We start from the raw sequence: 22,006 nt of genomic DNA, 5'->3' as shown, positions 1-22,006 counted from the left end.
TGTGTGGATATGCCTTTAGAAGCACATGGGTGAAAAGTTCAAGCTGTATTTTTGTATATCTGCATCCAATCTTATTGGCTCAATATATAAAAACTTAATTAGTCTGGAAATCCTTCTACAGACATGGGGGCTAGATTCTGCCTTAGCCCACCACTGTCTGTTTCCTTGTTGCTTTTAAGATCTCCTGTTTCCTGATAGAAAAGACAGTTTGTTTAATATAAGCCCTTTGTCTAACAACGCCCTTGGTCTAAAGCTGATCTGTAGAAGCATGATCCAACAAGACATAGAAATAATTAACTTCTGAAATAACACACAGCTTTGTCATTCTGTATGTGAATTGAAAGTTTTGTAATGCTAGATCATGTTTTAACATAGATACTGATGCGGTGCATGCTGGGTGACTTATGCACAGGCATGCTAGGGAAATTTAATTAACTGATATTCAAGCAGTTTGCAGAATGATACTCTTCAGTTTAACCGCTATAAAACTGAACTATGAAAGCAGGAAGAAAAGGGCTCAGTGTGCTTTTTAAGAGCACTATTCAAAACCTGAGAACTAGAAGATTAAATGTTGGTGCCTGTTGCTCTGTGAAATGTTTTTTGTGTGTGTTAGGGACTTGTTTATTCTCTTTAACAGGAAAAATATGTGAGTAACATCTTAATAGGTATATGGAAAAGCTGAACTATTAGAGATCACTCATAATATGAGTTTATCAAGAGGGAAAAACAGAAAGCCAAAGTAGTCAAATTCCCATTCAGCTTTCCTGCCAAAATCTCACTGCCTTTCTAAAGCAATGAAGGCAAAGGTAGGAAGGCAAATAAGGAAGTCTGATAAGGACAAAGTAGTTGCTGCAACTCTGCTTACGCAACACATTAGCTTTTCATGGAAAGCAAGCCTTTCTGGAGACATAGGCAGAGAAGGTTAGATTCCAGCATTTTCATGACACTGTTTTTCTTTAAGTTCTGCATTTACTAGAAGTGTACATGTATTGAAGGGAGTTGGAGTTCACTGCTTTGTAAAGCAGGAAGATGTTCTTGGATGGAATCTAGATGTGTGGGCTCAGATTTTTCTGCATTTTTCTGTTTTATGATAGGGACAAATGAAGCCAGTGTCACTTCTGTGATTAACTGCTTATTGTTCTTGCCTGATGCCTTGTCATGGACTCCTACTCAGAGCAAAGAATAAATAAAAAGATGTTTTCATCTTGTGATAGGTGTTTTTTTTTCCCCCTCAGGAATACTGGCTACCTTTGAATTGTGAAGGCCAGCTGCCAGATTGTTAGAGGTGTAACATTCAGAAGTATCATTAAGAAAAAAGTTGCCATGGCAACAAAAATAATGGAGCTGCAATTCTACTATTGCCAAATGTTGACAGCTGGAGCCACAACCATGATAAAATTCAGAAGAAAGGAATGTTGACAGCTTGCAGAAATTAGGGTTTTAATTATATGATGATGGCTAACCGAATTTGTCAATCATTTTTTGTCATAATGTTTTTCCGAAGGTTGCTGTGTCACAGTGTCAAAGATACATATATTCTAATGCTGATTGCATTTCAGAAACAGTGAGAAAGCCACTTCAGCAAATTATGTTTGGTGTTGACAGAGAACCTTCCCACACTGGTTAAAGAGAAAAAGTAGAGATATTATTTGGTTTCATATATTTCCAAGAAAAAAAAGCAGCCCTAAACCCTACAGTCCTCCCAGATTCCCCAGTTCTTTCAGGTAGTCTGGTAATGCTGTTTCTGCCATGAAGTTTCCTTAGGTTATTTTTTAATTGCTGGTAAGTTTGAGTGACTTTAGTGCTTTTTATAATCCATCTGATTTCTAAAAGCATGTGTATAAATAAAAGCACAGCTACCACAATTTTGGGCAAAAAGACCCAAAATCTTTTCCGTGCAACTGCCTAAGACCGTCCCATTCTGACATGTACTAAGCAGGACGACGCAAAGGGACTCGGTCTTGCAAAACCGCTGTTTCGCGCTGCTGTCCAGCAGTGCAAGGCCGCTGTGCTCTGCTGTGGGAGCAGGGCGGCGTGCTCAGGGAGCAGCCAGCCTCTGGGAAGCGGTGTGGTCTTCTGCTCAAAGGGGTCTGTGGGGGTGCTCAGTCAGGCTTCCAGGTGACGATTTCTGGTGCATCCCAGCACGCGTGGCATGTTGCCTCCAGTTGGATCTGTGCTAGATCAGAACTGCGATGCTGTTGTTGCTTCCAGTTAGCAGAGGCCTTGTTTTGTGGTGAGATTCCTCAAAAAAACAAGCTCTGCACTAAAGATAAACAGAAATTGCAAATAAGGGGTAAACTGAGCAGGTCTAACCAGAGTGGCTGGTGACTCCTAGTTAAGAGAGCAATAAGAAAAAGCCAATCGGTCTAGTTAAGTTTGGGACATGCTGAAAACCAGTGGCTCTTGGTCATTTAGAATGCAGACTCTCCAGTACCATCAAAGAGATTATGTCCATTCTCCTGAGCTGCTGCTTGTGTTACCGACAGACTGTGCTGTCATTGCTGCTACCTTTTTTTGTTTGGTTTTTGGTATTCTAAGTGCCAGGTGAACAGGAGACCTCAGGAAATGGTCCCAAGGTAGCAAAGACGAGTCCTCTGAGCTTCTGGCTGGAGTGGTGCCTAATGACCACAAGCAACTCAAGAGCGCGTTCATTAAATGATGTTGTGACATGTTATTGGCTGGCTTATCTGAGCAAGTACGTTCTTGAACGTAATATATATGTAAGCATTTTAAGTGCCCCATTAATGAGACTAGTTGAATGACAAGCTCACTACGTTCTCGAACTTCAATCATTATGTTTTTTCTGCCTTAAATATATTTAAGCACAGGATCTTACCGTACGTTTCGTTTCTTGCTTTGCTTAGCCAGAAGCTAAAAAAATCCTAGCGAGGGGAACACGGGTCCCGGGAGGGAACGGGAGGTTTTTATTCATTCGCGTCCCCAATGGCGTGGGTGATCCCCCTCGGCGCGCAGCTCTGCTGGACCCCGTGCGGCGCACGGCGCAGAGCCCCGGGACGCGGCTCCGCAGGGCAGCCGCCGCTGCCGGCCCCGGCAAGGCGCCGCCGATCCCCGCTGCGCGGCGGGGCGCGGTGCCTGCGCGGAGGCCAGCGGGGGCGGCGCCTGCGCGCCGCCCGCACGCACGTGCCCTGCGGCGGCCGCGGGGCCGGGAGCGGCGGCGGGCGCGGCAGCGGCGCGGCAGCGTGAGTGCGAGTGCGGGCGCGGGGCGGCGGTGGGGGGCGCCCGGCGGGGAGGGGCGCGGGAACCGCCGCTGCACTGGCCGCGGCGCGGCGGGGGGGGGAGCGGGCCGGGCCGGGCCGTCCCCGCAGCGCCGCCGGGCCTGCGCCGCCTCCCCGCCGGCCTGCCGCCCCGGCCCGGCCTGCCGGGCGGCCGGTCTTCTCCCCCTCCCCGCTCGCCGCCCGTGTCCCGGCCGCAGTGCGTGCCGGCGGGGGCTGGCCCTGCTCATGCAGCGGGGAGGAGGCGCGCAGCGATGACTGAGTTTTGAGAAGTGCGGGGCTGGGGTGTCTGCGGGCAGTGGTACGGGCGCGGGCAGCGCAGGACAGGTGTGAGGGGCGCTGCGGGGTGAGGTCCCCTCCCGCCCGCCGCTGAACGGCCGTGATGGCCCTCGACCTGCTGCTCCCGCCATCGGCGCTCCACTGCTTCCCCCGACGTTTTGAGGTCTGAAATTCTGCTTAAGTCTGTCCTTGCGATTTAATATTCTGATCGATCCCTGCTCTCTTATGTCACTTAGCCTGGGTGTAAGCAGGCCCAGCAAGATCAGTGAAAGACAAAGAGACACCGTGCTTCGTTTCTGGTGACATTCCTAATGCATTGGTTTGGTCTCGGGTGCAGTCGCGTTACTCAAGAAGTCCACTGCATCCACCTTCAGGCTGCCTGAAGTAGCAGTGCAGGGTCCTCCCAGCCTTCTCTTCTAGAGCCACGGGGACAATTTCCCCATCGTAGCAGACAACAGAAAGGGTAAACTACGTTGTGGGGAAATTGTTCTCAGTTGGGTGTATCTACTGAGACTAATGTATTACAGCCCAATTTATGCATAGAGCCACCCCTGCCCTGCGGGTTGGAGAGGAAGCATATATTGATTATCTTGTATTTTTGGTTTTAGTAACAAATAATTTTGCTCTTAGGAATTGTGTAATGTGAGGAATGTGAAAGTTAGAATACAAGCAAGGCCTAAGAATCCGACAAGGTGGAAAAATAATTCTTAATTTAAGCTTGAATCTGCACGAGTTATGGCTGGGTTGGAACAGGAGGGACCACTTGCTGCCTAGTGGGTCGCTGTGTGTTTGGTGAGCACTGATTTGCATTATTAGTGGGTCTGTTGGTATTCCCCTTCTTCCCCCACCTCTGCAGACTGGCACAGCGCGCAGCTTTCCTGCTGTGGATCCCCAGCAGACCCAGCAGTGAGTTTAGCCTGTAGTATCTTCACATAAGTACTTTTTGCAGTTCTGTGCTCCAGTACTTCCTCCCGTCTTCTGCGGTATCTCCATTTTGCTGATTGAGCAGAGATTTGAATTTTCCCATGCACGCTACCTAGCTGCCTGTTCCCTCTGAATACACCTAGAGAGTTGGAAGATTTCCAAAGTGTTGTGCCAGAGCTCTTTGGTCTCCCTTGCTCAAAAGAAAAGGGTTGTTGAGATGTTGGGTTTCTTTAAAACATTCTCAGAATGGGGGAGATTATTTGGTCTAACAACTAACTTCCTTTCAAAGTAAGGAGTCTGGTTTGCTTGCTTGACACAGCAACTTTCTCTTCAGCTAGAGCCAAGCGCAGTGGTGTACTGAATTCAGGAATGAAACATGCGCAGACTGGGAAGAAACCTAAAAAGATGACTCTTACTCTTGACACAAGGAATGGTTTGTTACAGGATCTTGACAATGGCGAAAAGAACAAATCCCTTGTGTTGTGAAAATTACTTACATTCATGCCATCAGAAATGTTAGGAGGCTTCTTTGTGCATTGTTTTTGGCATTTAGAGGACAATTTAGGTTGGAAGGGACCTCTGAAGTTTTTCCAGTCAAATCCCCACTTAACGCAGGGCTACTTTTGAAGATTGGTCAGAATGCTGTATTTTGTAATCCTTAATGGTATTTAAAAGCTCATGAAATCTTGATGATCATGTTACCAGGTTATTGTGAAGTGTAAATTTTCTTTATAGGAGTTAGATTACAAAGATATTTGTAGTCATATGACTCATTTCTGGGGGGAATGTCTCATAAAAAATAATCAGCTCAACTTATGTTTGGGATAAGCAAGTTGTGACAAAGCTCCGAAAGATTTTTAGGCTTGATATGGAATGTCTTGGGTAAGTTGGGAGTGGGAGAGAAGGGAAGAATAAGCAATGGTCAAAGCCATTTTAGACTAGGGTATATGTGCTAGTGCAGTCCAGTTTGTGAGAGTGCCCAGTGAGTGCTTCCACTTTTGCTCAGCTGTCGTCTTAGGAAAAGTATGTAAGTAAATCTGTGTGCTACCCTGAGTTTTATTGACAACTTGAAAACACAGACTTTCCAGGTTTTTTTTTTTACACAGCTGCAATGGGTCCTGTTTACACTGCTAAAATAAATGTTTAAGGATAGCGATCCTCTTAATGAGAATTTTTTTCTCCAGTTGTGGGTGGAAGGGAAATGAGACATCTAGTAAACCATGTTTTAACTGGTCTTCTTGACACAAAGTGAAGACCATCAGCTGGCACTTAGGACAGAATTAAGACTAAGCTTGTTTAAATTCTGGGTAGCTGAGTACTGACAGACCATAAAATAACTCACTGTTATCTTGGAGATCTCCTGTGGTCTCCACAAAAAGACACAAAAAGATGTTTTTCCTTTTTCCTTTGGCCTCTGCTGTCTGTAAAGAGAAGTGCTCATTCCCTTTTGGAGGTTTTAGCAGAGTTGAGAGCTTGCAGATCTGATAGTTCCAGAGAAAATGATGCTCTTTAGTGAAGGGATGCTGCCACTAAAGCCGGTAGCCTAGCATAGAAACACTGGGTTAATTCACCAGTACAGCCTCTATATTGAAGCTTTTTTCTAACATTGTGCATTGTGATGGCTTTTTAATTGTTTCCAGGGTTGTTTGTATTGTTGGCGTGCAGTGTCTGGGGGCGGGGGGGGGGTTAGAAGTAGAATAGGCTGAAACATAGGGAGAAATACTACTTGTAAAAATGCACAGTTCTACAGAAAAGCAGTTTAGCATGCAGATCTGAAAGTTTAGTGCTGTGTTCCCAGCTTCAGAAAAGCTTTCTGTAATTCCCGTTCCCTGTACCCACCCACCCAATAAAGAGGGTAACCATGTGTTCAGTTGAAAAAAAAAAAAAGTTGAATTATTAAGATACCTTTAAGACAATCTTGCTGTGGATTGGACAGCTGTTCTTTCGTAACCACCACAGGGTGACTGTGGCACAGATTGCTCAAAGACGCTGAGAGCCAGGTCCTGGCCGCAAGGCAAAGGCTCCAGAGCTGGACTCCTGCCTAGTCCTGCCCACTTGCCACCCGTGGAAGCGCAGTTTGTCTTCTCTCCCGCCTGCGCTCGCATTCAGGGGGAGCTGGTGGTGGCTGATGCTCTTGCAGGCTGCATGGGTTCCGGTGAGTACGTGCACCTAAATGTTAAAGGCTTACGGGATGCTGTGTTGTGTCTTCTCCTCGTGGATTATGGCTTACGGGATGCTTTGTTGTATCTTCTTATTGTGGATTGGCATTTGGTGTTTAAAAACTCATAGAGTTTGATCACAAGGAAGTAGCGTTTGTATTTTAAGGTGGGGTGGAGGGTTGTGAAGTTATTTTGAGCTTCAGATTTCCTTAATAAACAGCAGCTAAACAGAAATGAAGTGCTAATTGCAAATGCTCAGCTGTTTTCCACTTAGTCTCTTCACTTGGGGTTCAATGACATAGATGTGTCAGGGCTCAGCCTGTCTTGTTAGGAAATGTTTTAATAATCCTGGCTGCTGTTTCCCATATGTGTTTTTCAAAGTGGCTCACTATGGCGTTTGCTTAGCAGGGGAGAAATTCCAGTATCGCCATGTAGAGCTGCTTCTTCCATTCCCCTATTTATTTAAATAGCAGAAGTTTCACATATTTGAACAGGGTTTTTTTGTCACTGAGTGGAGACCAAAGAGTCCAATTAAACTTAAGAGATGTATTGACTAAGCTTAATGATCTCCTCTCTATCAACTACAACTGAGTGGAAGCTGGCTTTTAGCGATGCTGATAATGCTAACAATTAAAAAAAATAGCTTTTTATTTTTATTAGTATGTGAGAACTACTGATTAATCAGTTGCCACAAATTTGGCAACATTTTTGTACACAAATGACATGCACAAGGGGTTAATACTTGGTTTTTACCCCCCCTCTCCTCTTGTAACTAAGAATTAAGAGAAAAACAGTTCTTGACCAGACAAGATTCAAGTCCAAAGAATAGTTGGATAATCAAACGCTAGGAGGGAGCATGGCTATAGCCTTTTGGGTATGCCACAGAGATTTTAAGTCTTAACACAAGGATATTGCTGCATTACAGCAAGACATTTTGAGTTACATTTTGGTCATTCCAAAGGCTGGGGTCAGGATGGTCTCTGATATGAGTCAGAAGCAGATATCAAAAAATTGCCATTACAGTATCACTTTCTGTTTGAAAAAAGTATGCAGAGAAAACAGATAATGGTCAAGGAAGGTTTCCCTTGGTTAGAAATAAGTGGTGAAATGGTGTAGAATCTGTTCTCTTATCTGTGTTATGTTTGTGTAAACTGGCCTTGTTTCCTGCTTGGGACCATGGATTATTCATGTTTTTAGATACTGTGATACTGTGTTCCTTGGAACCAAGTATGCTGTTAAAAGAACAAAGTGATCTTTTTTTCAGAATTTTTTCTAGCTATTTCTGCAGGTAGGCAGTTAGTTGTATTTGTTTGTCAGTAGTATTCTGGAGCTAGTTTTAAGGATGGAAGGGGATTTTCTCCCAGAAAATTCTGGGCACCATGGCTCTGACACAAAAGCGAGGAGATATTCCTAGTTCTTACTTTCTGAATTCTGGGAACAGCTAGCTGTGGGGGTAAAGATTATGTGTGTCTCCGGTTTATTGCCAGTCACAGTTCAAAACAGTAATATTTTCCTATATTTATGAGGAAAAAACCCTCTCCCATACAAAAGTATATACAGACGGCAGTATTTACCAAAACAGTCTATCAGGGTTTTGCAGATGGCTCTGGAAAAAATTTGATTCTCTGTATTGTGTAATACTAAAGTTGGGTGACTGCAAATCTACAGCCCTTTGTAACACATAACTGTTGTGATGTAAGTGTACAGTGACTTCTTATACTGCCAAAACTCCAGTGACTCTTGTACCAGTTATTGCTCAGAGCTGGATCTTGAATTTTGTCCGTGAGGCAGGGCTAAGTGTGCTTTCCTGCGTCCTCATAACTGATACTGCCTCACTGGAAGGTGGCTGTCAGCCCTTTCAAGGCTTGTGAAACATGCGAGGGTCAGGATTGGGCTGTGGTGGGGTTTGTGAATGGATGGTGGTCAAATAAAATTACTACCGAACTAGAGTCACCAGTAACAACAAGCAATGTTGTACTTTAAGACTTGAGCAAGCTTATGTAATGGCTTCCATTTCAATGTTATCAGTACTAACTGATGGATGTGAGTTTAAGTTGTTTGTTCCTGATGTCATTTCTGCTTTAGCAAGAGTGGAAATTGGTTAGCATATAGAAGGTGCTGTCCAGGGCATGTTTGTAATGTTGGATTGCTGTGTCTAATAAAATGGTTGCAAGTCTACATATTTCTGTCTGCAGGCATGACTGATAAGCTCTAATTTTGGCTTGGCAGCTGCTTTGGTTCTAGTGTGGAACTGTAAGGAACAGGAAAGGTTACCAGTTATGGTGAACCAGATATAGATTTTTTTTTTTCTTTTTTTAAAGTCTTCTGTGGTATATTTGTAAAATTCACTGCTTAATATAGATTAGTGGGGGGAAAAACCCATTTAATCCACAAATGCTTCTTTTTTGAAAGAAACCACTGTCTTACTGTAATAATTTAAGTTTCTGGCTAGCATAGAGGTCATCTTGTTAGAGACTCTTTATTACACACGTATACTTTAATCATCTTTCTCCCCATTGCATCTGAGCACTTTAATCATGAATGTTTTTGTTGGTCCAGCAGTAGGAAAAGGTAAGAATATCTTGTTAATAGTTTTGATGTGGGTTAGGTGCAGAACTGGAATGCAATCTAGATCTTCTAAAACCCAGTTCAGTACGTTAATAAATATACAGATAATCTCCAGTCAAACCAAAAATATCCGTGTGAGCTTTTAGTTGCTGTTTTAATTCAGTTTCTCCTTGTCTGGCATCATCAATGTCCAGTGTTAGAGCTGCTTTCTTCTTTCTCTTTCCAGAAATGTCCTTCCTGCCTGACTTCGGGATCTTCACCATGGGTGTGTGGTCTGTTGGTCTTGGAGCCATTGGTGCAGCTGTGACAGGGATCGTCCTTGCTAACACTGACTTATTTTTGTCCAAGCCACAAAAGGCTACGTTGGAGTTTTTAGAGGAGATAGAGCTAAAAACTTTGGGGTCAGGTAAGATTCTGGATGTTTCAGCCCACATTCTTTGATAATTGGGCTTTTATAAGAGTCTTTGTAAGGGCAGGGTTGGAAGAGTTTTTCTTAGTCTTTCCTAGTTATAACACGTAGTTGGGTGTTCTTGATAGCAGTTAATTCTGGTGAAGGAAAAGCAACCAGAACTGAATTTCTGGATGAAACATGACACACTTCAAAAAATCAATAAAGCAATAATACCCTGTTATGCATATAGAATTTTCTTCTGATAGAACTGTATTTGAATGTGGAATTCTCTGGAATGCTTTGTGTTGGTCCTTAAAGCATTAATCATTATGAACAAGAATGGCTGCTATTACTATTGATGCTGTTTCTCCTATATAAACAGAACAAAGAGCATTCAAAGCAGGTGAACTATGGAAGAAGAATGGTGCAGTGATCATGGCTGTGCGAAGACCTGGATGATTTTTGTGCAGAGAGGTACTTGCTGGGCTTGGGGATTAATTAGGAAGAGTTGAGCTCTACTTGCATAGATTCCCTTTACATAAAGGGAGGGGGTGAGTAGGACAGTCATCAAATACATCTGAAGTATCTGAAAGGTCTTGTTTCCTAGCCCAAACTGGTTGCCAGCTAACAGCGTACTTCGTTTTCTTTGCAGCTGGTTTGTATAGTCTAGGTCCTGAGCATTTTCCTTCTGAAGGCGATGGATACATGATTTTTACATCTGCCAGGGACCTAGCCCATGGTAATTAGAAAGGGAGATTACACAAAATCCAACTGGTAATGAGTCTTATGAACTAGTTGTATTCCATATGTCCAGAATAAATCCCTGTGAGCCAGGTAGCCTCTGCTCAAAAGCAGCCCAAGACAGGACTGGCAGAAAGCCATCAGATAAAGCTCATCAGCAAAAAAGAGATATGGATAAAGGGGAGTCCCTTGCTGTTCTGGATGCTGAATGTGAGGCAGGAAGGTAAGGAGTCTGAAGACAAGGATTTACTGTTCCATAACAAGGTGGGTTGGGAAACTAAATTTCATCCTTAAGTTGGCATTAGGCTCCTTGGGTGGAGGTGGGAGGAGACACTTAAAGTACGATTTGAATGTACCGTGTGCCTGGGAACAGCCATAACTTGCACTTTGGCCATTATTTTTTCCCATAGCTATGGGGACAAATAGCTATGATGTCATTACTCACTACTCTATAACATGAAATAATTAATATTGCAACCACTTAATTAAGGGATCTGCTCCCATCAGTAGTAACTGCTTAAATATGTGTAGAATTCATGGAAGGTTAAAGATTAAAGTACTTTGCTCTCTGAACAGGTGTAGCACAGGCAGGAGGAGAATGCGTACATGCCTGACTCTATGCCTTCCGCATACAGTCAGACAGGAATTCATTAATGATTTTTTTTTTTAATGCTAACTTCCTAAGTAGAAATAAAGAGCCCAATTCAAAGAATTGTGGTTTTTTTTCTTTCAGGAAAAAAATGAGAGGGAAATTTAATTTTCTAATTCTTATTTTTGGTTCAGAAGTTCAAATTTTTAACAGAGGCAGTCACACTACTGATCAGCTAATTAAGGCAAAGAATTGTTTTGTATTTTAACTGTGAAAGTGTTTGAAAAAGCTTTTAAATTGTCTAAACTGAAGTTATTTTTGATTGTTGTATACTCAAATCATTTTTGTGAGTTGACTCTTGCCTTTCTCCTAGGAACAGTTCAGTTGCCCTTTTTTGTGACCATTAATGTTTCTCCATAGTATGAAAGCTGCTTCTTTCCCCACTGTCACTGACTCTGAGCTGGTGGAATGGTTCAATACAGGTGACTTGCCATATACGTTAACCTGCAGGCAGTAGGTTTTTATTTTTCTGCAAGAGACAAAATACACTTGCTTGCCACTATCTTACACTTTGGAAAGGATGTTGAACTTTGTCCTTGTTGACAGCACTAAGAAGGAATATATACTTCCCGGGACACAGTGGGGGGGTTGAAAAGTGGCCATTCTACATCATAGATCACCGACCTGATAGCAGTGGTGAGGACATGCTTCCATTATCCACTGCAAAGGATGTCACAAAGCCTACTGGAATGATGTCTTTGGATCCTTGAGAATTGAGGCTGGTACACTTAAGAAATATGGAGTCTTTTGTCTTTATCTTCTGCATCTTAAATAATCAAATTCCTTTTTTCTTACTTAAGATAGACAGTGTTTAACAGGACTACACTTCCACATCTCATGGTCTGGATCCAGCCATGTAGCGATTCAGTGCTCCAGTCATTGTGAAAGTGTCATGGGCTTGCTTGCTAAATATTGTGGATATCAACTCAAGCAGTCTAAAGTAGCAGAAGAGCCATAGTTGAACTATCAGGGGGACAAACTGAAATGGGAATTGTTCTTTTGGGTTGTCCCTGCCTTGCTGGAGAGAGGAAGTATTCTGCTAGGGTGTGCTCGTCTGCTTTTTACAAAACCAAGAAAACAGTTTCACAGACTAGATGAAATGGTCATAGCTCCATGGTAAGGCTGTACAGCTGTTACGTGCTATAATTTGCCCACAAAAAATAGACTTCTTTGCTTTCTCTTATTGTACATTTTTAAATAGCAGTAAAGAAAAACAAGTCGGGTCTAGTCCCAAGATGCTGCTTGAAGTCTAATCTCTTGAGAATTTTAAAACGTAACTATGTTCTTACATTATTCCTGCTCTTTCCCCTCCCAAAAGCCAAGCAAGGAGACACAAAATAAACCCCATCAAACTGCTGAAGTCCCTTTCTCCAAAAGGCTAATCAAGGTTTGATGGTATCACTGTCTCTCCAGAGACAGCGATTTCTGGTCTTACAGGGCACCCCACTGCACTAGCCTGGAGTATCAGTTCTCAGACATGTTAGGTTGCAATACAATTTGTTTGTTTGTTTTGTTTTGTTGATTATGAGAGTTTTGAACTATATTAAAAATCCCAGATAAAATTGCTATTAACCCCCCTTTTAGGAAGATCATAAGGCATTTTGTTGAGGGACAACAGAAAATAATTACCAGATCTTTAAGAACAGAAAAGTAGGGAAAGATGTAACAAGTATAATCTATGATCCTTTAACTCTCACACTCACTGCTTGGTGTTTGCTTGTGATGCTGATTCATCCTTTTTCATTTCCTCTGAAAAAGACAGAGAGTAGTGAACTGCAAAGCTGCCCTTAACCTTGCACCTATTTATGTCTTTCTCTAATGTCTTTTCTCCTGTCTGTTCACCCCTATCTGTCTGCTACTTGATACTCAGTAAATTCTAGATATCCCACAAGCCTTTGAGTTAAGGCATTTTGGTTAGGTGGCTGAGGGTGTTCAGGTAAACTGTGTCCATTTTTTAAAGTGTGGAGTTCTTTGTGGGAGTTTTATCTGGTAAAAATTACCTTTCTCCATTGGACATGAGAAGAAACATATTTGCAGCGTGCGCTCTGATCTGTTGGAAACCTTGGAGGCCTTTGTACAAACTGTGGGAGCTGAGATTCTGTCAGCAGAACAAAAAACCCGGCAGATGAGTGGTGACACCTTACGCTCTTACATACCAGAAAAAGCAGTATTGCTTCTGGGATACTGAAGGTGTATGAAGAAATTCCCTGTTTATTTTCACTGGGACAGTTAAGTGATGTGCAGGCACTATCTTTTCATTGTTCTGTGAACACTTTAAAAGTTCAAGCCCTAGCACAGGCAAGGTATATCTACAGCTTTGAGTTAAAAATATGTTTTCTCCAGGATTTTAATATTTTATCCAGTAAATGCTCAAAAAGTCTTCCTCTGTGCTTAATGAAGAAAATTTTAGTAAATCTAATGAAGACCTGCCTAGGAGTAGAGCTAGCTTAAATGTCTGCTTTACAGATCTGTTTCTGTTTTGCGCCTCGAGCTAGAATTTATGTATGTTTCTGATGCTTTTGAAATTCAAGGAGAAGCTTTCCAACCTCCATCTACTGCCTGAAATGTTTGGGTTTTTCTCCTTTCTTAGGAGGCTTCTGAGCTCTCCTCTCTGAAACCTCAGCTGTCCAAGCTGGGTGTCCCTCTCTATGCTGTTGTGAAAGAGAAGATAGGGACTGAAGTGGAGGATTTTCAGCATTATTTCAAAGGAGAAATCTTTCTGGATGAAAAGGTATAGTGAAGTCGGTGTTCTCCTTTTGTTTAAAAACAAGCTTATGATTATCCTCTTTGAAGAGCTTGTATAAGTAATACAGTTAGAATGTGGTCTGAATGAAAAAGGATTTAGTAGCATTGTAGTTTAAGAAGTTAATTAGCTTTGCTTTTCTATATATATATCCTGCTCAGCTTACAAACTGCTCTGTAGCTATGCACTGATAACATGCTGTTGCAGGATTATTCCTCCCCTCCCCTTTAACAGGTAAACAATATGGCCTATTAATATTTATTCCTTTCTTCCACTGGCTGTGTGACTTGCTGATGTTTATGATGTGTGAATAGAGGTCTGAAGGTGACAGATATAATTAATCCATCATATAGAGGCCAAATAGCAGTGATGTGGCTTGTCCCGGTACAGTGGCACATGCTGTATTGCCAGTCTCGTGTCGTACAAAACCACGGCCCTGCTTACTCCTTAACTCAGAAGACACATATAGAAATCATTTGGCTTCTGAAGGAATAAGAGTATGTAATACTCAAAATCAACTAGAAGATACCTTTATTTTCCCTCCCTACTCTGTGTGAAAGAATCAGGCTGATTTAAAAAAAAAAACCAAAACAACAAAAAAAACCAAACAACCAACCCCCCCCAAAAAACAGATGACTGATAAAGTTACAGGAATTGGCACCACTGTTATCTCTTTACCAGCATTTTTATTGCCATACTTCAAAAATAAGAAAAAAGACATTTATCACAAAGCACCCTTGTTGTCAGCAACAGGGATGTAGATGTACATGGGGCTAAAATGCCTGTGGATCAGCTTAAAATCTACATGAGTGGTGGCAGTACCACTAGTTGGCTGGGTGGAGGTAAGTGGTCAGGCGGTGCGTTAAAGAGGTTAGTTCAGGTGCAATTTCTTTTTAGCTCTTCCTGGTTAGCTTTTGTGTGTTGCGACCTTTGTTGGATACAGGGTTGGCTGGTTTCTTGAATTTCATTTGGGAGGAAAAGTCCTTTTCACTTTGATTGCTGAGGTATTTTCTGTTTCCCTGCAGAAAGGCTTCTATGGTCCACGCAGACGAAAAATGATGATGTCAGGCTTCTTCCGCTTTGGAGTCTGGCAAAATTTCTTCCGTGCTTGGAAAAATGGGTATAGTGGTAACCTGGAAGGAGAAGGATTCACCCTGGGAGGAGTATATGTGATTGGGGCAGGAAGACAGGTACTGCAGGCCATCTAGGAGGCTTCTTTGTCTCCTGTGAGACCAAAAGTTTATTTTCTGGAATGTTCAGTTGCTGGTCAGTTGATCTCCCGTGGGGAGACTAGTGTATACATTTCTCTCTTGTGTCTTTGATTAGGGTGTTTTACTGGAGCATCGTGAGAAAGAATTTGGAGACAAAGTCAGCCTTCCATCTGTTCTTGAAGCTGCTGAGAAGATAAAACCACAAGCTTCATAAACGGAAAAATAGTTGCACATGCTTCTGATCACAGCTTGAAATGTAGAATGCATCCGTTTCTTGAATGTGCGGTTTAATTGCTTCTTAACTATTTAGTGATCAACACAGAGGAAAGATTATCTATTCAAACATAGAAAATTATGAAAATCCTCCTGGATCTTTTATTGTTGCTTTTCAGCCTTTCAGGTGGTCAGGATTTGAACTGCTCTTTTGTGTCTGACTGTATTAATGAAAGGCTGGGTCTAAAATCTGACCTAGCCTAGATGTTTTCAGTCAGAGACAGTCGGTTGAAAACCTGTCTACCTAGGGGAGCAAAACTCTGCAAAGGCTGGAGTAATGGAGTAACAGCTGAGGTTGAAGGATAATAAAACTTTATGTAAATGAAATGCCTTCGCTTTTTGCTTTTTCATTAACATGTAAACACAGAAGAAATAACATGTAAACACAGAAGACTAAATCCTGTCAGTCTAGATTATTCTGAGATTCTGCAGTCAAGACATGCCACTGTGTCTACCCAGTAGGCTTCTTGTTAGTTAACTACTGGCTCTAGATCTCCCAGCTCTGTGTGTGATTCCCTGCAAGGAAGATTGGAGACATCTAATGTTCACTTCAGAAGATACTTGTAGCATGAGGGCAAGTTCCTTCTTGTGTTTAAGATTCTAAGAAAAAAAAGAAAACAATATCAGAGAGCACATTAGGTAGAGTTTCCATCCTGGCTTGAGTTCTGCAGTAGAATGGCTGGGCTGTTCCTAAAAATAGATGTAGCATTCCACAATATGATCCATGAGAGCCAGTATTGTACATAGCCACATACACGTACCTAGACTGACGTATGAACAGGACAGCATGAATTTTCCAAATGTGTTGATGTTTCAATGTCTAAACAAAATTTTAACATTGCAGTTAGAGAGGATTATCAAGTGTTGCGTATCCCTCATTAGCTGCTGTATATAAAAGGATAGGTAACTTTGGAAAAATGTGCGGGCTAGAACATACTAAGCTAGCAGAAGAATTAAAGGGAAGGATTCTTTTGTCCTGGCAGCAGGTCAGTCTGAACTGTCATTCTGCTTTCTCCTGACATTAAAATTGATTAAACCTTCATGTATTGTTGGTACTGAGGGCAGGGATACTTTGCATGTCTGAAACTTCGGTAATATACCTGTTTTTGCTCTGTGTGCCAGTGCCTATCCATCTGTATTGTTGAGCTGTGTGCAAAAAATGGTCATACATGATGCTGACTGTATGAAACCTAAATGCCAAAACCTGAAACTTCACAAATACTGAGGCCTGGCCTTGGTCTGTGTTAAATCAGTTATGCAGGCTTTAAAATTGCATAATTATGGATTAAATCCTGACTTTCTTTTTTTTATACATTTATGTCCAGGCAGAACTCATTTTAACTAAAAATATTTATGTGCTCTTCAGAGTCTGTTCTTCACAGTTCCCTGAAATATCTCTAGCCGTGAGGATTTTGAGTGATTCATGTGTTCACCAAGATGTTTAATTTGAAAACTAAATGGAAATTGGACTCATGTATGCTACTATCAGCTGAAATTTGTGTTTGATTGTTTTGGGGGATGGAGGAAGGAACAGGAGTTTGGAGAGTAGAGCAGTAAAGTCTACAGCAAATTGACTGCATGATACGGACTTTATAAAGGCTCTCCTAGGATTGATGGACAGGTGCAGAGAACCATGTGTTGTCTCTGTCCATATTCTGAGCTGCCTGGGTAAGTATGCCCCGTAAGATGGTGTCAAAAAGCTGTTGGGTGCTCAAAGACATAAAATGACTGACCGGAGTTGGGCTCGTCTGAATGGCATCCAGAGCAGCCAGACAGCTGCTAAGTTTGCTCCATGAAATAAAGAACTCTGCTTGAGGGCTTTTTGTCCTGGGTTTTAGCACTGAAAGGAAGTACCCGTATCATGAGTGCTTGCCTGACACAAGGCACCTAAAACTCTTCTTCTACAAACCTGCAAAGTTCAAAGCATTGTGTAAGTGGCCACTTGTCTGCAGTAGGCCTGTTGTTACTTTGGAGTGCAAGTGGTAGGAAACACAAAAGAGACGCTAAAAGAAATGCGTGGGAACTACTGTTTCTTACAGTTGCAAGATGCTACTAACAACAAAGATCTTACTTAGAATAGGAGGAGAATTCTGGATCACAGCTCCTATTAAGTTTTGTTTTCTTTCCAGTGGGAACTGGAAAGCTTTGCCATTTGCAGAGGACAGATCTTGCACAAAGAGACAGGCAAAGAAGGTACTGATCTTAGACCTGGATTTCAGGCCTTGTTCCAAGGGCTGTTTATGCATTTCACATAAACATTAAATGTGAAAGGCATAAACAGTCCTTGGAGAATGGGATGGAAGCCAGATAAATTCCAATAAATTTAAGATAAAGTGAAGTGCCTTTAGAACCTGCTAAATCTGGAGAGCACCTACTTACAATTTTGTGTAGGTGCAATTGAAGTCTACCCACTCTAACAGAGCTGGCCCCCGGTTCTTTCAGTCAGAGTGCAGAAAGTCGTAGATGATGACAAGGATGCCACGGGCTTGCAGCCCTGCTGTTATCCCACCCAAAGGGACTCTGTTTTGTGACCTTGGAAACTGAAGCAGGAAGCCATCATGTCCAGCATTTAGAATGTTTAGCTGAAGTATAACGGCTGTTAAACATACAAATCGCTAATGCTGCAACGATGATATGTTCCTTTAGTGTAGAAACATTTTTAAAGACCCATGAAGACATTTTTGAGGGTGTTTATTAAACTCATGGAGACTGAAAGTTCTCTGCTCTGTCAGCTTCAGCAAAGGCATATGTATGGTAACCACGTCAGACCTAAGTCTGGGAGAGTACGTTTTCCTTCTGTTAACAGTGGTAGTTCCCGTAAATAGCTAGCAGGACAGTTTACTTCCTCATTTGAAAGTTACATAAGCTTACTCACATTTCAAAGTTTTCTAATCCTGTCTTTCAGAGATCAAGTCAAAATTTGGAGCCACGAAAGGTCCAGATGATATTTGAAAATGTTCTGAAGAATTATTATTCATAAATCTGATATTTTTTTTTTAAGCCAACCTTGGGATTATCTGGAGTTGACTCATCCTTTCTGAACTCCATGTTGACAAAATACAAAGGGAGAGGACAGAACATATGCGGTGCCTAGGAGCTAGGAACAGTTAACAGGAATTGGCAATGGGCAGTCTTGAAGAAATAAAAATGACAGCAAAATAGTAAAGGAGGAAGAAATAAATTCTAAGTGAATTTCCAGTGCTGGAGATCGCAACATCGGACTATCTGGTTTAAAAAAATGTTTTCTTCTTTAAATATAGAATGTTAATTGAAAAAAAAATTTTTCATAGTTGTTGATTTTGTTGTACCAACAGCTACCTCTGCTGGCCCAGTTCCTCATATTCATTTAATGTTTTGACTTTTTTTTCTTTTAACACGTACACAAAATCTAAAGCACTTCTCAGTGCATCAAATATCACATCACAGTTCAACACTCAGCTAGTTACTGGAAACTCTAATAATTGAAAGTTTGTTTATTCTGGGCTTGAGAAACAAAACTCCCCTGTAGTAATTTATCTTCAATCAACTTTCCCTTGTTTGTAAGCCCATTCATTTTTTTCGGTACAAATACGGGGCTAATAAAATTTTAAGAAGGAAAATGCTGTGAAGGCAATGGGGTAGGTGTAACATAGGAAGGTTCTTTTTACTTGAACATTTAAAAATACTGATTATGTTTCCTATCTGCAGTGCCCTTTTAAAGCCATAGAAAGATGGTCTGCTTCAGAGGGTGTTTTCTGTTTATTTCCTGTTCTGCATTTTTGTTTCCCCATGTGGGTTATCCATTCCCATGGCTGTCAAACTGCCTGCAGTTGGTGCCATCTGCAAATATCCACAAAGAGAAGGGAATGCCCAGGGATCCCTGCCATTTTCTGATGCATTTCCTGTGATGCACTTTGGTAGAAAGAAAAGAATGAGCAAATTTCTTTTTCTCTCTCAACGGCTGGATGTAACTGCTACCCCAGCCAAAATGAAGGTCAGCAGTAAATCTGAGTTTTTTCTGCAGTAAAAGATTTGCATAACAAAGATGCCAGGAACAGGCCACTGTAGATTCGGATTAGGCTAGAAGAAAGCTGTTAGAAAAGACATCTACTCCTGCAATCTTTTTACTTGTGTGGACGTTTTCCTTTTTAAAATAAGAAACTTGAAGGATATACTATGTTGAATGATACAGTCTGTGGTATATAGGTATTTCTAAATGAGTGTGGAGGGAATAAATTATTAACAGACTCACTGTAATCCTTACTAATGTCTTATGTTTTAGTAATATTAATTTTAGATACTGTCAGCGTGTGAGAGGCTTCCTTTATCCCACAGACTTCTGCCAGAGGCTGATTTTGGAGCCGGAGTAGACAGGTGCAATAGCCACTTGATAACAGCAGAGGGAGCTGGGGAGATGGAGAAAATACTGTGGAGAATTGATTAATAAATCGCAGATTCAGTCTAATCCACTGTAATTTTATTTGCTGTCTGAATAGTTACATCCTAATTTATTCTTCTTCTAATTGATCTCGAAAACGTTATAAAGGTTTTCCCTAAGATATTTCTACTTTCTCTTTTAGGTCCAGCTACTGATTTCTTAGTGTTTGAAGTTGTTTAAAGTCTTTCAGTAGCTTCCGTGGGTTTTTTCCCTGCACGCCTCTGTCTCTCTTAACCTCATAATTATCAAAACCACATGGTAATTCCAACTTTAACTCTGATTTCCAGAAAACTCCCTGCATAAATAGAAATTTCTTCCACTGAAAAGTTGTGTTTGATAATGATAACGCTGAGCAGATACAGTGGAATTGGTGAATAGAATTTCCCACCAGCCACTCCTTATAATGGATCATTCATTAATTTCAGGAAATGTTTTGTAGTGGCCAGAGGAAACAGCATTGACAAACCATACATGAACATTGGCCTGCACAAGTTCACTAACAAATCAGATTTTCCATTTTCATTCCTGCAGTACTATTACACCCTTTTACTGCTGAAGTGACTGTCTTTTAAAAGTCTTCCAATTTGTCCTAACACTTAGTTAATGTTTCTGTGATGGATGAGATTTTTACCCTAATTTTCTTGGCAACACAGTGAAGCACACAGAACAGAGATAATGTCAAAGGCAAATAAATGGGACAGAAAGAGGTTGTTCAAACTATCTCCATGCTAACAGTGAATACAGTCAATTCAACTGCTCTGTGAACTGCTAACACTAACCATTTTACAAGACTTTTAAATTGCAAGAGAACCTTATTTTACTGACAAATGCCCTTTCTAATTCCACAGTCCTTACATCCTAAAGCTGCTGAGTTTCCCTGAAATTTCCCATTTCCCTTGCTGAATCTTAGCAGTTATTATTGCACCCTTCATCTTCCCATCTCTTACAGAAGCACCGCACTGGAGCTTTCTGCCTTGGCTCTGGACTTTACTGGAGATGTGACTCAGTGCTCTGTAAGATGACTGAAGTACTTCTGAGATGGAGAAAGGATCTCTTCTAGTTCTTTTTACCACCTGACCTTTCATCCAATGACCTTTCCTAGCTCCCCTTCCTCACTTATATCCTCCCTAAAATTCAGGTGATTCTTCTTCTAGCATCTTCTTTCAGCTTTACCAGTCAATTCAATTTTACTTTGGTTTCTAAGAAGCCTTGAGCAAGCTCAGGGAGGCCTGCAAACAGAAGAGACTATAGAGAAGCTGCTATCGTGCAAGAATCTTTAGGTCTCTCTGCAGAATTAGAGGAGCCTTTCTCCAGACCCAGACCCAGATACCCTGAAATGGTATCTGTCTGGGAGGATAGGGAGGCAGCTGAGCGTAGCTACGGCCCTTGAAATGTTGAGCCTTTCCTGCCTTTGGCTTAAGACAGCAGTCACAATACCCATGCCTAAGGCAATCTCTTGCATTCGAGAGTTTTGAAGGCGCAAACACCCCTCCCCCCCCCCCTTGTTTTTAACATTTCTTTGAACAACTGCATGTAGGGGATGAGAAGGAGTCTTGATAATGCGACCAGTGGGTGGGTGATGCACTGGTGTCTATCTGCCTTCTCTGACTTCAGATGGCTGTGGGTGAGGGGAACTGTGCATTTATGCCATATTAATTCTAGCATGGTTTTGGCTGTCAGCCTTGACCTAGTGGAGAATTATCACACAAAGAGAAGCACTAAGCTCACCCTGTATAATTGCTCAACAGTTCCTTTCACCCTTTAGCCAGCACTTGGTGGGATTGCTGCCATCTTCGTAAGCAGTGCTTGTTCCTCATCTAGGGGCAATAAGGAAGTCTCCAAAGTCCAAGCCCTGGAGCAGGTTGAAAGAATTGTAGAGAATATGAGAAAACCTGTAATAATGCCTCTGGTGTTGAACTACCTTCCTTAGCCTTGCCTTCCTGCACACAAATGTGTTTTCATAGTTAGTGAGGCACTGAAGAAAATAGTATTGCTCTATAGTTGAGGAAGAGAATGAAGATGAGAGAAGTGTTTCCCTGTGTCAAGAGATCATAAGGCATGGAAAAGAAGGGAACAAGAGCAGTGCATGGCAGTTAGGAGCTAAGCTAGACAGGGAAGAGGGCATTTCCCCACCTGCCAGGCGGTGACTACCTCAGGTGTGACCTATCACTTGCTCACCACATGGGTTTAAAACCCACGACTCAGCCCCGCCTTCTTCTCCCACCTATCTTCGCAGCACCTTGAAAGAGAGAATTTAAAGCCCTGTGACGCCTGAAGACTGAAAATAGTCTTCGGGGTCATTTTATTTTTTTCCTTCGCCTTCTGGCTTTCCAGGTAAAGCTCGATTGTGCCTTCAGTATTACCCTGAAAGCGCTGTCCCTGGCATGCTGGTTCTCGCTCCGAATGCCCCTGAGGGGG

General features: G+C 41.9%; 1 protein-coding gene across 2 annotated transcripts; it reads left to right on the top strand.

The window, feature by feature from the left end:
• The first annotated feature begins 3,049 nt into the window (after window positions 1–3,049).
• On the top strand, window positions 3,050–15,478 carry PRXL2A (peroxiredoxin like 2A). Of its 2 annotated transcripts, none has more exons than XM_072871394.1 (6): window positions 3,050–3,200; window positions 9,390–9,569; window positions 9,937–10,028; window positions 13,535–13,675; window positions 14,713–14,877; window positions 15,014–15,478. In XM_072871394.1, the coding sequence occupies exons 2-6, from the start codon at window positions 9,392–9,394 to the stop codon at window positions 15,110–15,112; spliced, it is 675 nt and encodes a 224-aa protein (XP_072727495.1). In that variant the 5' UTR covers window positions 3,050–3,200; window positions 9,390–9,391; the 3' UTR covers window positions 15,113–15,478. The 2 variants fall into 2 exon arrangements, with proteins under 2 accessions (XP_072727495.1, XP_072727494.1); XM_072871393.1 differs by lacking the exon at window positions 3,050–3,200 and adding an exon at window positions 6,413–6,591.
• The last annotated feature ends 6,528 nt before the right edge of the window (window positions 15,479–22,006 follow it).

This window comes from Ciconia boyciana, chromosome 8 (assembly GCF_034638445.1).
Source record: "Ciconia boyciana chromosome 8, ASM3463844v1, whole genome shotgun sequence".
In the NCBI taxonomy this organism is placed as follows: domain Eukaryota; kingdom Metazoa; phylum Chordata; class Aves; order Ciconiiformes; family Ciconiidae; genus Ciconia; species Ciconia boyciana.
The sequence above is the reverse complement of the archived record's forward strand: the minus strand, read 5'-3'. Positions and strand labels throughout refer to the sequence as shown.